The sequence below is a fragment of the Octopus sinensis genome, linkage group LG6 (genome assembly GCF_006345805.1).
Source record: "Octopus sinensis linkage group LG6, ASM634580v1, whole genome shotgun sequence".
NCBI lineage: Eukaryota > Metazoa > Mollusca > Cephalopoda > Octopoda > Octopodidae > Octopus > Octopus sinensis.
Genome location: NC_043002.1, coordinates 4,070,547 through 4,085,358, shown reverse-complemented (window position 1 = coordinate 4,085,358; position 14,812 = coordinate 4,070,547). Strand labels below are relative to the sequence as shown.

The 14,812-nt window shown below is 39.9% G+C and overlaps 1 protein-coding gene across 1 annotated transcript in view; it reads left to right on the top strand.

Moving 5' to 3' along the window:
• Positions 1 to 2,599: 2,599 nt before the first annotated feature.
• LOC115213090 (malectin-B) overlaps positions 2,600 to 14,812 on the top strand; it is a 109,435-nt gene continuing 97,222 nt past the window's right edge. The window contains exon 1 of the mRNA XM_029782011.2: positions 2,600 to 3,769. Within this exon, the coding sequence (XP_029637871.1) occupies positions 3,014 to 3,769 (756 nt within the window). The 5' untranslated portion in view covers positions 2,600 to 3,013. The remainder of the gene's footprint in view (positions 3,770 to 14,812) is intronic.

Sequence of the window (14,812 nt, the reverse complement as noted above, 5' to 3'; positions counted from 1 at the left end):
TTATGTTTAAAAATTATAAGCATAACTATTAACAATAAAATGTCTAACCAAGAACTCTGTGAATTTGCCACTTATATGAGACAAAGTCCAATCCATGCCAGCATGGAACATGGACATTAAATAATAATGATGAGGTGGGTAAAATGGCAGAATCACAGGTATTTGTTCTGACACTCTGCACTCTGAGGTCACATCCTGTCATGGTCAATTTTACCTTTCATTCTATCAGGGTCAATATAAAAGAACCAATTCTGAGTGTTGGATTGCAAGAATTGTAAGAACATCAAAGAAAATGTCTTGGAGTAGTTGTCCTATTTGCGTAGAAGACTTAATCTGTCTTCCTGTTTAACTCCACCAAAACTACTACAAATGGCACCTTTGGTGCCTTTAATAGAGTCTTTAATTTGGAGATAATATCTTCCCTCTTTCCCACTAATTTTGGAAACTCAGTAAATGATCACAAGTACTGCTTATCCTCCATCCATCCATCTATTTTTACCTTCCACTATTCCTGGTAGAGCAGCGGGGTTAAAATCCTCAGACACTTCCTCCATTGGGTCCTATCAGAAGTAACCATCATTACACTTTCCTGCTGGAGTCCCAAGTGTGATCATCTGAGACAATGGATATTGTCCAGTTATCCTATCCTTGGTCTACTCCTAGATTTCCTGCTGTTTGGTGTGGCTTAAAGAATTTGTTCAGTGATCTCTTCCTGTGACATTCTCACCACATGTCCATAGTACTGGAACTGTGATCTCTTAATGTGTAGAAGGAATGGTTCAGCATGGAGAGACTCTCCAATATCTTTGAGGGTCTCCTGTTGAGTAACATAACTTAAAAGGTCCCTTGGAGAAACCCCATTTCAGCCGCTTGTAATTGCTGTTTTACTCTTTTAGTCATTATACAACATTCACAACCATCGGTAAGGATAGGCACAGAAACCGAACTGCCTTTCTTCCTGACTGAAATGGTTTCTTTTAAAGGTCTGCTGTATACACCACACAGGAAGATTGGTACTTATTCTTTGGCATAGGAAAGAGAGCCAAAAGGAATTCAGTACCGTGTTCAACGATACCTCAACGATACATCAAAATATTTGTAGCAGAATAACAATTTACATCTAAAATGTCATTAGTATGGTGGGTGCCACTTCTTTTGCAAAGGTAATGTAAACGGAAATTTGTAAGCTGAGATGTTAAAAAGCATTATTTTAACATTGACCATTTCGTTTGATTATTACTGTTGCTTAAAAGCCCTTATACAGCAGATCTCTGGTCAAAAACATTACAGCTTTGACTGTTCTGTCTTTTCTTTTTGGTATTGAAGAGTACATTGTCCAATAAATCTTTTTGTATATGCAAAACAGTAAGACGTGATTTGAAAGAGATTTGGTTACTATTTCTAACAAGTCGAGCGACCACATTGGTGATCCTGGTTGGTTGAGACAAATGATACTTTACACTTTGCAAAGGCGTTCCTACCTCTACATAAAAGAAAAAGAAAGAGCAAATTAGAGTTGAAAGAAAGCAAATCTGAGGAAATTAATAAACGTTATTGAAGTTATCTGAAAAGCAAGGCAATATTGTTAACAGGAGTCATTTCTCTCTCTTTGGACTAAGACATAAATTTGTGAGGAAGGAGTGTAAGCGATTGATTTATTTTACTGACATGAGAGAAATGAAAGCGAAAGTCAATACAGACAGAATTTGAATTCAGAATGTAAAGAGGAAAGTAAATGTCGTAATTTAATGTAGATCTGCACTGTTTTTAGAACACTGTCGTCCTACCACAGAGTTAATAATAGAGATGGAACGGGCGATTAGATCGAATCAATACTTGACTGCTACTTGCTTTATTGACTCCAGGAAGATAAAAAGCAAAATCAACTCTGGTGGGGTTTGAACTCAGAACGTAAAGGGACAAGAGATAATACGAATTTCTTTATATTAATAACAAAAATAAAAATCTTCCCAAGCTAATTTTAATAAGTAGACTCCCTTTCCCCTGACACCGGTACAAAACTGGGAGTTACCTCCCCTAAAGCCCAAATTTGTCCAATTCCGTCTCCCAATATTTTAAATACTTTTGTCTCTAAAATAAATCTTGCACCAACAAAATGTAAAAAGGGTCGTTTTTGGGTAAACGAACGCAAGATTGCTTGTGATAATGAACTGTGTGACTTTCGACTTGAACGATATCTCTTTTCGTCGGATTTTGAAGGTCGGTTCCTTCATTAATATGATTGTAATTTTTTTCCTTTTATTTTAGTTTCATGAACGTTTTGATTGTGATCTTAGCGTGCGTTAATTAATGAGCATACATATATCATTTATATGTATCTGTCTTTACGATCATCGAAACCCGGCCGGTCTAGCACTACCTGCCTTTCCTTCGCCTCGTCATTTCCGGGAAGGGGAGAGAGTAAGAGCGGCACTGAGAGAGAGAGAGAGAGAGAGAGGCAGAGATAGAGAAAGGGGAGAGAGTAAGAGCGGCACTGAGAGAGAGAGAGAGAGAGGGAGGAAGGGTTGGAGAGAGAGAGAGAGAGAGAGAGGCAGATAGAGAAAGGGGAGCGAGAGGAGGAGGAGGTCGATGACGGCGAGAAGGAGAGAGAGAGAGAGAGAAAAGAGATAGAAAGGGGGCAAAGGCAGAGAGGGAGGGGGAGGATTTTTGTTTTATCTGCTTCAGAAGCTCCATAGGTAAAGTGGAAGTGTTGTAAACCTGTTTGTGTCTTGGCTTCGCCGAGCCTCGTGTGTCTGGTGAGTGCATGTGGATGTCAGATTCATCTGTTAACAGCACCGACTGAAGGCAGAGAAGAAATCTAGCGATTGGAACCTCGATATTTCTCATTCACACACTTCACATACGCATTGCTTGTTAGACTTTTATAGACACAAACATATATATATATATATATATATATATATTGCTGTATATATATATATATATATATGTTTGTATCTACACACGCGTATATGTATACATAACAGTGATATAGATCGACCTGAAGAGATAGATGACGTTACGAAGTGAAGCCTGCACCAACATGTTCATCGCATCGAAATCGAGGAGGACGTCTAGCAGTGGCCGCGACTCCAGGCCCGATTCATCGACACCAATTGCGAAGAGTGTGGTTAGCAACGATACAGACTACAGTAGTGATATTATTAACATGACATCAGCGGATTCTGCGGCTGTATCTACCATAGATACTGCTGGTACTACAATAATAACATCTGCTGCCAGACGCCAACACATGAGAACAGGCAAACCATATGTGTCGCCGTTGACCTCACCTTCCTGGCCGGGCCCACGGGTTTGCAGATCGGGTGTTCGAACGAATCGTGTGGGTGTCAGGAAAACAGCTAGTGCGGTCGAAAATGTTGGCTTCAATCTGACCAAGATGCTACACCGATTCTGCAGTCCGACAAGTTCGTCAGTTTTTACCATCCTATGTCTTATATGTTTGTTGTGCTTCCCTGGTTGTGTCGAGGGCTTAGGCGAAATCACGTGGGCAGTGAACTGTGGCGGTGGAGTCCACACCGACATCCACGGGATTCGATACCAAGCCGACTACCTCAAGACTGGAATAGCGTCTGATTATGGAAAAAACCTGATGATACAAAGGATCGTTCCCCAAGACCAGATTCTATACCAAACTGAGAGATATCACACATCAACTTTCGGCTATGAAATTCCTATCAAAGAAGACGGAGACTATGTATTGACGTTGAAGTTCTGTGAAGTCTGGTTCACATCACCCAACCAAAAGGTACGTCCATCCATGCCATACCGGCTTCTATGTTGTTATTTTTTTACCCCCTCCTTTTTACTGAATCATATCAAGAATGTATTTCCCACTCGATTTTATATATAATACAGTATCAATCGAAGATTAAAAAGCAAAGTCATGTAAACTCAGAAAGTAGACAGATATATATATTTAAAGATCTGTAATAATTGAAGTTGTATCTCAAAAAATAAATAAACCATTACATTAATAGTTTATTTATTTATTATAGATCTTTAAACATATATATATATATCTGTCTACTTTCTGAGTTTACATGACTTTGCTTTTTAATCCCATTGGCGGGGGGTGTCGACTCAATCATCTGTGTAATTCTTTCTCGTGTATTTTCTACCCGGATATCAGTTCACAATTCATTATTTTAAACCGGGTTTAAAATATTGCCTGATTAGCGGATAAGGAGCTAGAATAATACTTGTGCACCACAACGGAGTATATAATTGCAGATATGAATACACATATCTGCGATCACACACACTACAATCATATATATACATATATATAATGTGATGTGTGTCAATATATGTGCGTATATGGGAGTGCACACTGCTTCTACGTCCTACACTGTTTGTTATTTTGGGGTGGGTGTTATCTCATTAATATTTATAACCTAAATACTAAAACGAATCCAGTGTCCGTCCAAATTGACCATCAAAGATAATCTGTTGCTGATAATAATTTCGTCTCCTCTTACCGTCAGAACAATTTCATAGTAACAGCGCAGTCGGACACACATTTGCGTGTTTGTGTGCTGCCGGCTGTGTTGATTTTTCAGTAAGAGCATTTAGTTAAAATGCACGATCTGTAATTGAAATAATGACCTAATTGTATTATTTTTAACTTCTCCACCAGGTTAATATCCAATGAAGGAGTATCAATAAATCAATCTCTCAATCTATCTCTTTATCTTTTCCACTCTCTTATCTATCTATCTATCTATCTATCTACACATATCTATCTACATATATACATATTTATCTATCGACACACTTACAATAAAATATCGAGCAGAATAACACAAACGACAGTTTTAATTAAGATTCAGTGCTTGAGGGCAAAAAGGGAAATATAGAGAAATAAGTTTTAGTCTATAATAATTTGGAAAACACACACACACACACACACACACACATATCTCTCCAGCTTCATTGTCTGCATATTCCTGTTGGGGACACAGGGGCAGAGTCGCCAGACGTCTTCCAGAGAATCCTATTAGAAGCAGCTGTCAGCAAATGATCCAGTTGGATCGCCAATCCAATCCATCTCACTCGTCTTCTAGATGTGTAGCCAGTCGGGCAAGCCCATAAAATCTCTGATGAGATTCTTCCCTCGCACATTCACACCACATACGTGTAGTACTGGAGCTGTGACCCCTCAATACGAAGAACTAGCAGTTCAACCTGGAGTGATTCCTTTATCTCTAACCTATGTACCTTACTGAATAACATTCCTCCAGTGACCTCTCAGAGGATATTTATTTTCGTCGCTTGTATTTGCAATTGGATTCTCTCTGTCACTACCCAAGATTTAAGATTTAAGGGCAGGCATGAAAGCCAAACTGAAGATAGTGAGCCTGGTTTTTTCATCTCCTTACGACCAAGTGCTGAGGCTAGAGCTTTATTGTATCATTGCAACTAATTCAGTCATCTGCCTTCCATTCATAAAAATGATACTTGAACTTTTCCCCACCTTCTTCACTGCACTTCACCGAGGTGCAAAGTGCACCATGCAGGCAATCTTGAGAAGGCCACTGTCTCTGTCTTTACAACACTAATTTTCTCCCCTACCTCGAGGTACAATGATGTTGAACTTATTTAGTTGTATGCTGGAGATCACCTTCCAAACTGCTCAGTAATTCCATATCATTTGCTGATACCAGATGACTGATGATACATCTGCTGTTTTTGAAAGCGTTTTCACCCATACTGCTCACATGCATCCAATTTCTATAAATTTTGAAAACAAGAGATGACAATATGCACTCCTGGCAAGAGTCCAACAACCTGATTAAAAAGTTTTGACTTAACACCGTTTCTCCAAACACAAACACTAGCGCATTCATAGAAGGACTTCAAAGGAGCAAAAAGCTGCTTTCAGTACTAAATTCTTGGAAAACTCTCTCTATGGCATGTTCTATGGTATGTAGTCATATTGTCATATGCCTTTTCAAGGTCCAAACAATTTCTTGAAGACTTGTCACTGTGTAAATATTTGGTTTATGGCACCTGTGCCAGTGGAACGTAAAAAGCACCATCCATACGTGGTCGATGCCAGCGCCACCTTTACTGGCTTCCGTGCCGGTGGCACGTAAAAAGCACCCACTACACTCGTGGAGTGGTTGACATTAAGAAGGGCATCCAGCTGTAGAAACACTGCCAGATCAGACTGGAGCCTGGTGCAGCCTACATGGCTTCCCAGACCCCGGTTGAACCGTCCAACCCATGCTAGCATGGAAAACGGACGTTAAACGATGATGATGATGATAAGTAAATGTAGAGATTAGACAGGTCAGTATATTTAAACTATATTAAATACACGAAGTACAAAAAGTGTTTATATGTTTATTTACAAAGAAGGTAACCCCTTTAATTCTTGATATCATTTCTATTCTATGTAAGTTGGACCCTTTTTGTATATGAACGTATATACATTTTCTATATTTCATGCATTTCATATACTTTATATATTGACCTGTCTAACTTACTTGTCCCTAAATTTACTTTACTTGCTCAAGTGTAAATCTCTTGAGCACTATTAAGTGTATTCTATATGGAGAATATCTGATTCCCGTCTATGGACTGTCATCATCGTTTAACATCCGCTTTCCATGCTAGCATGGGTTGGAGGCATGACTGAGGGCTGGCAAACCAGATGGCTGCACCAGGCTTCAATCTTGATCTGGCAGAGTTTCTATGGCTGGTTGCCTTCCTAACGCCAACCACTCCGAGAGTGTAGTGAGTGCTTTTACGTGCCACCTGCACGGGGCCAGTCAGGCGGCACTGGCAATGACCTTGCTTGAGTCTTTTACACATGCCACTGGTGCAGGTAAGGCGATATATGTATATATATATACATACGTACATGAAACATACAGAAATATATATATATATATATATTAGTTCATTTGTTTTCACTTCTGTCCTTCCATGCATGCCTGAATATGTTATTGAGGCATTGTTTTACAGTTGGATGCCCTTCCAGTTGCTAAACCTTACTTGTTTTTCTAAAGCTTAAAGCAAGTAGATAATTTGTTGATAAGAGAACTAACGACAACAACAACAGCATTTGTCCCTTGCAACTTTCGTTTGTGTGAGCAAGATATAAACAAACACACACACACACACTCAATCAAAGGAAAACATTGAACATGGAAAGACAGATGACTACTGCAAAGTAAATACAAGTTCATGAATATCATCATCATCATCGTTTAACGTCCGTTCTCCATGCTAGCACGGGTCGGACGGTTCGACCGGGGTCTGGGAAGCCATGGAGGCTGCACCAGGCTCAAGTCTGATCTGGCAGTGTTTCTACGGCTGGATGCCCTTCCTAACGCCAACCACTCAGTGAGTGTAGTGGGTGCTTTTTACGTGCCACCTGCACAGGTGCCAGGGGAGGCTGGCAGCAGCCACGATTGGCTGGTGCTTTTTATGTGCCACCAGCTCAGGTATCACAACTACAATTTCCACTTGATATTTATTTTGATGTTGATGTACTTGACTCAATAGGTTTCCTCAAGCACAGCAGGTCACCCTAGGATGAATATATAAGGATAAATTAACCAAGTGGGTATTGCACAAGCACTCAGTTATAATCTTGGTTCAGGCTAACTACCTACGATTACTTGGAGCGAACAGTCCCGCTGTAATTCATCCAGTGGGTAATCCTGGTTTCGCTTCACTGGATTATGAATATTTTCACTAGTATGAATACAGAGATTGGCACATCTCCATATTTTTTATTCTATTTTTATTTTTACAGTTAAATATACAGTATATAATTGGTTTAGACACACACACACACACATGCGTGCGCATACATAAATACATTTATACATGGTTCTGTGGTTGAGTAGTTTGGTTTCAGACTCGGTCCTACTACTGTGTGGCACCTTGGGTTAATGTCTTCTACTTTAGCCCTAGGCTGACCAAACCTTTGTGAATGAAATTGGTAAACTGAAAGAAGCCTGTCATGTCATGTATCATCATCATCATCGTTTAACATCTGTTTTCCATGTTAGCATGGGTTGGACGGTTCAACTGGGGTCTGGGAAGCCAGAAGGCTGTACCAGGCTCCAGTCTGATCTGGCAGTGTTTCTACAGTTGGATGCCCTTCCTAACGCCAACCACTCTGTGAGTGTAGTGGGTGCTTTTTACGTGCCACCGGCACAGGTATGTGTTTGTTTAAGTGAATTCATATTTCCCCTGTCTTCATGTGTGTTCGCACATTGTAAACAATTGCATTACTGTTCACACTCAGGGTATTGCTTGCTTACAGTCAACCACAAAAGCACGTTTGGGTTTCTCAACGTGTCTTGGATATGCTGCACTCTGTAAACAAAAAGGCCCATTCAAATGGTGTTGTTTGTTACCAGTTCTCTACATCACTGTGTCTGGTCTGCATCATTATTTGATCAGTCATCATCATCGTCATTTAACGTCCACTTTCCAAACTGGGTTAGATAGCTTGACTGGAACCGTTAAGCAGAGAGTTGTACCAGGTTCCTGTTGCAGAATTGTTATTTTGTTTGGAAACAGATGACGGCTGTCTGGCTGGAGAAAACTCTGCTCCAACACAGTCTTGTCTGACCTGTGGAAGCATGGAGAAAGAAGTTTTAAAATAATGATGACTTTATATAGATATATACACACCCGACAGGCTTCTTTCAGTTTCTGTCTACTAAATCCATTCACAAGGTTATAGTAAGAGATACTCTCCCAAGACCGTATGGTTGGGAAGCAAGTTTGTTAATCATACAGCCATACCTGCACAAGGCATAGCACCTGTTCAGCCACCCTGCTAGAGATACAGCTAAGTGATGGGACTGCAGCATGGCAGTTGTGAAGGGCCAACAGAGGAGCCCTGGAAGGTCACTGGTTAGGATCAATAAGCTCTCTCAAGAGAGAAACAGCAACACATCCATGGTTGTGTAATCGGCTAATGAAAGATTCATTATGACTCAAGTTCCCAGTTCAAATAATAGAATTGGAGAGCAGCAGAGAGTCAAGGGAATCCACGCAGCTGCACAACTGGATATATGTGTGTGTGTGTATATTTGTATACATAAATGTGTGCGTTTGTGTGTGTATAATATCTCATCTCCTCTATTGACTAGAGACTGGCTTTTTTAACAGTGAAGCACTACTAACTCTCGTGGTGGCTTCTCCGTACTCTCTCAAATGTAATGCTTGTATATTCACATTGTTTTGAATTTATCAAACATTATCTCATAGCTTCAAGATTGCTATAATGTGATTGTTTATTTTGCAAATGACATTGTAGGGTAAGTGTGAGAGGCCACAACTGGCTGATTGAATATGAAACAGGTAGAGTATTTTGGCTGGATATGGCTGGTCTAAATGCTAAAGAGTTAGAGAAAAATCAGCTTAGAGACAGTGTGTGTTTATTTACATTATAACAAGGAGAAACCAGTTGCATGAAAGTATATAAGGAATATGGGAACAAATACATAAAAATCGAAATCAAATTCAATGGTTGGCATCCATGCTAGTGGAGCGCTAAGAGCACCATTCGAATGTGATCGTTACCAGTGTCGCTTTACTGGCACGTAAAAAAAACACCATTTGAGTGTGGCCATTGCCAGTACCACCTGACTGGCCCTTGGAGTGGTTGGCGTTAGGAAGGGCATCCAGCTGTAGAAACTCTGCCGGGTCAAGCCTGGTGCAGCCATCTGCTTCGCCAGCCCTCAGTCAAATCATCCAACCCATGCTAGCATGGAAAGTGGATGTTGATTCATGATGATGATGATATTGCTTTCCTTGTATTTGTTGATGAGGAAGGCATGTTTGGATGTTTTTTGTTGCTCTATTTTTATTGGATAACATATTTACTGAATTTATTTATCAATGTAATCGTGGCTGACTGTAAGCTTTTTTTGGTGAAGTCTGTTTTGCTGTTGGTTAGATATTGATGTTATTTTATAATGATTCTATAAGTGTGAGTTTCAGTTTTGTTAAGTTTGAGGAAGTTGAAGATTTGTTTGTGCATGTATTTTGATGTAGGCCTGATGAATTTAACTATAAAACCAATTAAGGTACATATTAATGAATAAGTTTAGGAGTGTGTAATATTGTAGATCATGTTTAAGAATTACATCTGTCTCCATTTATGATGGGTGTTCGCTTCCAAAGGTACATCATGTGAAATGAATAATAGAACATATAGGAAAACTAGGTTCTGTTCTGAGACCCCAAATTGTTCCCCTAACTTAATGTTTGGAAAAATATTTAGGGTATAGTTTAATAACATATGATCAGTAAATAATAATAATAAAAAGGAGCAGCTGTGTGGTAAATAGCTTGCTTACCAACCACATGGTTCCGGGTTCATTCCCACTGCGTGGCACCTTGGGCAAGTGTCTTCTACTATAGCCTCGGACCAACCAAAGCCTTGTGAGTGGATTTGATAGATGGAAACTGAAGGAAGCCTGTCGTATATATGTATGTGTGTTTGTGTGTCTCCCCCCAACATTGCTTGACAATGGATGCTGGTGTGTTTATGTCCCCATAACTTAGCAGTTCAGCAAAAGAGACTGATAGAATAAGTACTAGGCTTACAAAGAATAAGTCTTGGGGTCGATTTGCTCGACTAAAGGCGGTGCTCCAGCATGGCCACAGTCAAATGACTGAAACAAGTAAAAGAGTAACTGAAAAATATAACAAGCAGAACCTTTGACTGCCTACCGGTCCTTGTTACCACAGATCATCATCATCATCATCATCATCATTTAATGTCTATTTTCCATGCTGGCATGGTTGAATGGTTTGCTTGGAGTGGGCAAGGCCAGGAGCCACACCAGGCTTCTTTGTCTGTTCTGGTATGGTTTCTATGGCACCAACCACTCCACAGAGTGTACCAGGCACTTTTTATGTGGCACAGCACCATTGCTTTTAACATGGCACCAACAATGCTGTGGTGGATGGGTGAGATCAGTTTGTGGTAAACATACCATGGGTCACAGTTGAGTATACTGTGTTATGTTGAATCAGTGATGAATGTATCAATGATAAATGAGAAGAGATTTTTTAAAATCTTTAAGTGTGTTTGCATGTATATGTGTAGGTTTTGTTGTCAAGGTTTGTTTTTAATATTCTATATTAACCCTTTTGATACCAACCCACCTGAAACTGCCCCTAGTTCTGAGATACAAACTTTCTGTTTTGAAGTGTTTTAAATTAAAACCTACCATTAAAATTTCATGTTAATTTATATTCCAAATACCTATTTCTTTACTACCCACAAGGGGCTAAACACAGAAGGGACAAACAAGGACAAACAAAGGGATTAAGTCAATTATATCAACCCCAGTGTTCAAGTGCTAGTTATTTCATCAACTCTGAAAGGATGAAAGGCAAAGTCGACCTCGGCAGAATTTGAACTCAGAACGTAGCAGCAGACGAAATACTGCTGAGCGTATTTTGCCCAACGTGCTAACATTTCTGCCAGCTTAATAATAATAATTTTACTAAATTCTTCATTGTTCTTGGAATTACTTGAAACAAAGTCAGTGTATATCAAGATAAATATGGTAACAAAGGGGTTAATACATATGGTTCAGTTTGTTTGTATGTGTGTGTGTGTGTGTGAAGTAAGCAAAACTTGTCTTTATGGGAGTGTTTATGCAGCGTAGCTAACTTTTGAATTGTTTCTGTTCAATAATTCATATTTATGTTGTTTTAGGAAGTGTCAGTCAGAGCCAGCAATGTATGTACTTGCTATATATGATGCTATGTTCAGTTTGGACAGTGGGAAGTACAAACCTTCTTAGCATATGTATGTGTGTGTAGGGGGGAGGAGGGACTCTCACTTTGCATTTTCAAAGACTTGTTGAATAAAGAAATTGCTTACTTGAGAGAAAGGTAAGGATCGGAGACCGGAAGAGCAGCTAACCTCAAATAAGAGTGTTGTAGGAGAGAGTAAGGAGAGAGTGACAGTGAGAAACAGTTATGTATTTTATTCCTTTATATCCTACAGGGGGCCTAAGCATAGAGGGGACAAACAAGGACAGACAAAAGGATTAAGTCGATTACATTGACCCATGTGTGTAACTGGTACTTATTTTTCGACTCCGAAAAGGATGAAAGGTAAAGTCAACCTTGGATAAACTGTAATAGATTGGTTGATTGGTAAGGAGATTGGATGGAAAAACAGCATGAGTAGCTGTTTTCCAGAAGAAGGATATAAGATGGGGGGAAGGGTGGTGGTGGGGGGAAGAGGGAATAGTGTGGCAGCTGGTGGAAATGATGTATGTCAACAATGATTGATGGTGGAAGGGGTAATGTGCAAGAGAGGGAATAAATGATTGAAGTTTGGTAATAATGGTAAGTAATGGTAAGAGTGTGTGAGTGATGGATGGCAAGAGAGGTTGGTGGATGTCAATAAAAAGGACATTAGAGAGGGGGGTAGAGACAAAGGAGGGTCTTAGTAGGGGTGTGTAATGGTAAGGGGTATTGAATATGGACACATTCATTGTCATCCCTCATTACACAGGCATCGTGATGGAAGAGAGGTTGACTGATAAAAGACGATGATGGGGAGATTGAATGTGGAGAGATGCAGTGCCATCTCCTGTTGTACAAGTGGCATGGCACAGAGAATAGGAAAAAGTGGAGAGTGGTAGATAAGAAAGTAATGAAGTTGGGGGAGGAGCACGATTGGGTCCAACCCATGCCAGCATGGAAAGCGGACGTTAAACGATGATGATGATAGTGGGTCAGAGAGAGACCTGTTGACCTTATTCATCCTCAAATCAAGTGTAACATCTGTTTTGTCCAGCTCATACAAGTGGGTGGGTCTCATCCTTTTTCAGTTGTTCTTAATGTATTATTGAGGCATTATTTTGCTGCTGGTTGTCTTCCTGTTGTTAATCCAGATCTGTTTTCAAGGAGAGGATCTCTTATTCCGCACAGCTTCAAACATGCGAGGCCAGGGGATGGTTTGTTGACAGGAAATGACAACATCACTGTTTGTAGCTGAGGAAGACTGGGTGCTTAAGGGGCTTTGCAACCATGTGGTTTCAGGTTCATTCCAACTGCCGGGCACCTTTGGCCCCCATCTGGGTAATGCTTTGGGAGTGTTTTGGGTAGGCAGAGAACATGTGGAAATATGTTATATATATGTGTGTGTGTGTTTATATATGTATGTGTGTGTGTGTGCATGTATGTATGTATATGTGTGAAAGCTCAGTGGTTAGAGCGTCAGGCTCACAATCATGAGGTAGTGAGTTCAATTCCCAGACTGGGTTGTGTGTTGTGTCCTTGAGCAAGACACTTTATTTCATGTTGCTCCAGTTCACTCAGCTGTTAAGTCACAATGTCACTGGTTCCAAGCTGTATCGGCCCCTTTGCCTTTCCCTTGGAGAACATCGGTAGCATGGACAGGGGAGGCCGGTATGCATGGGCAACTGTTAGTCTTCTATAAACAACCTTGCCCTTTTATATATATATATATGTATCATCATCATCATCGTTTAACATCTGTTTTCCATGTTAGCATGGGTTGGATGGTTCGACTGGGGTCTGGGAAACCAGGAGGCTGCACCAGGTTCCAGTCTGATCTGGCAGTGTTTCTACAGCTGGATGCCCTTCCTAACACCAACCACTCTGTGAGTGTAGTGGGTGGTTTTTACATGCCACCGGCACAGGTGCCAGGGGAGGCTGGCAACAGCTACGATCGGTTGGTGCTTTTTATGTACCACCAGCATAGAAGCCAGTCGAGGCGATGCTGGCAACGGCCACGTTCGGATGGATCTTTTTACATGCCACCGGTACTGGTATATATATATATATATATATACCATATATATATATATATATATATATATATATATTATATATATATATATATATATGTATGTGTGTGTTTGTATTTGTTCCCTGAGACTTAGCAGTTTGGTAAAAAAGAAAAAAAAGGTTGATAGAATAAATACTAAACTTAAGATTAGTTCTGTGGTTGATTTGTTTGACTAGACCCTTCACGGCAGTGCCCCAGCATGGCCATGGTCAAATCACTTAAAGTCAAGGTAAAACATTGCGATTTTTCGTGAAGTTCAAATGTAAACTGACACGTCTGAGTATCAGGTGTCATTCAACCATTGTTCTTTTCCGGGGCTCTTCAGCAATCAGTCATTTAATGAAACTTTTGAGTTTATTGCCCCATGGAATTTATTGTCAGCCGATATAAGAATGTTGTCTGATAATAAGCTGCTTCATAAATTATAAACAATGTTTTCTGAATACCTTAGGACAAATTGATTTATTATAATCCTTTGGTTGAACCAAATATTTGGATGAGTGTTTAGTTTTATACACACAGCAGCAGCATTAGTAGTAGTAGTAATAGTTAGGAACAAGTAGGGTCAGAAGTTTAAGAAGATCTCACAAAGATTTGCTTCATTCTCTCACTTTCAAAACTGGTGATTAGACCATGGGAGGTCACACACCTGTTTGTTTTTAAACATATATACCATTCTTCTTCTTCTTCTGCTTCTGCTGCTGCTGCTGCCTCCTCCTCTACAGATATTGCTACTACAGCTTTGCCAACCACTGCATTAATTTGGAATTATTAATTCAGATACTTCCCTAACTCCAAGGGTCCAATTTGACAAGACAAAAAATGCCTTCAAGGCATTCATAACAATTTTATTTTGTGTAAAGAATCATGTCAAAATTTAATAATAATAATAATAATCCTTTCTACTATTGGCACAAGGTCTGAAATTTTTGGGGAAGGGGTTAAGTTGACTACATCAACCCCAGTGTTCAA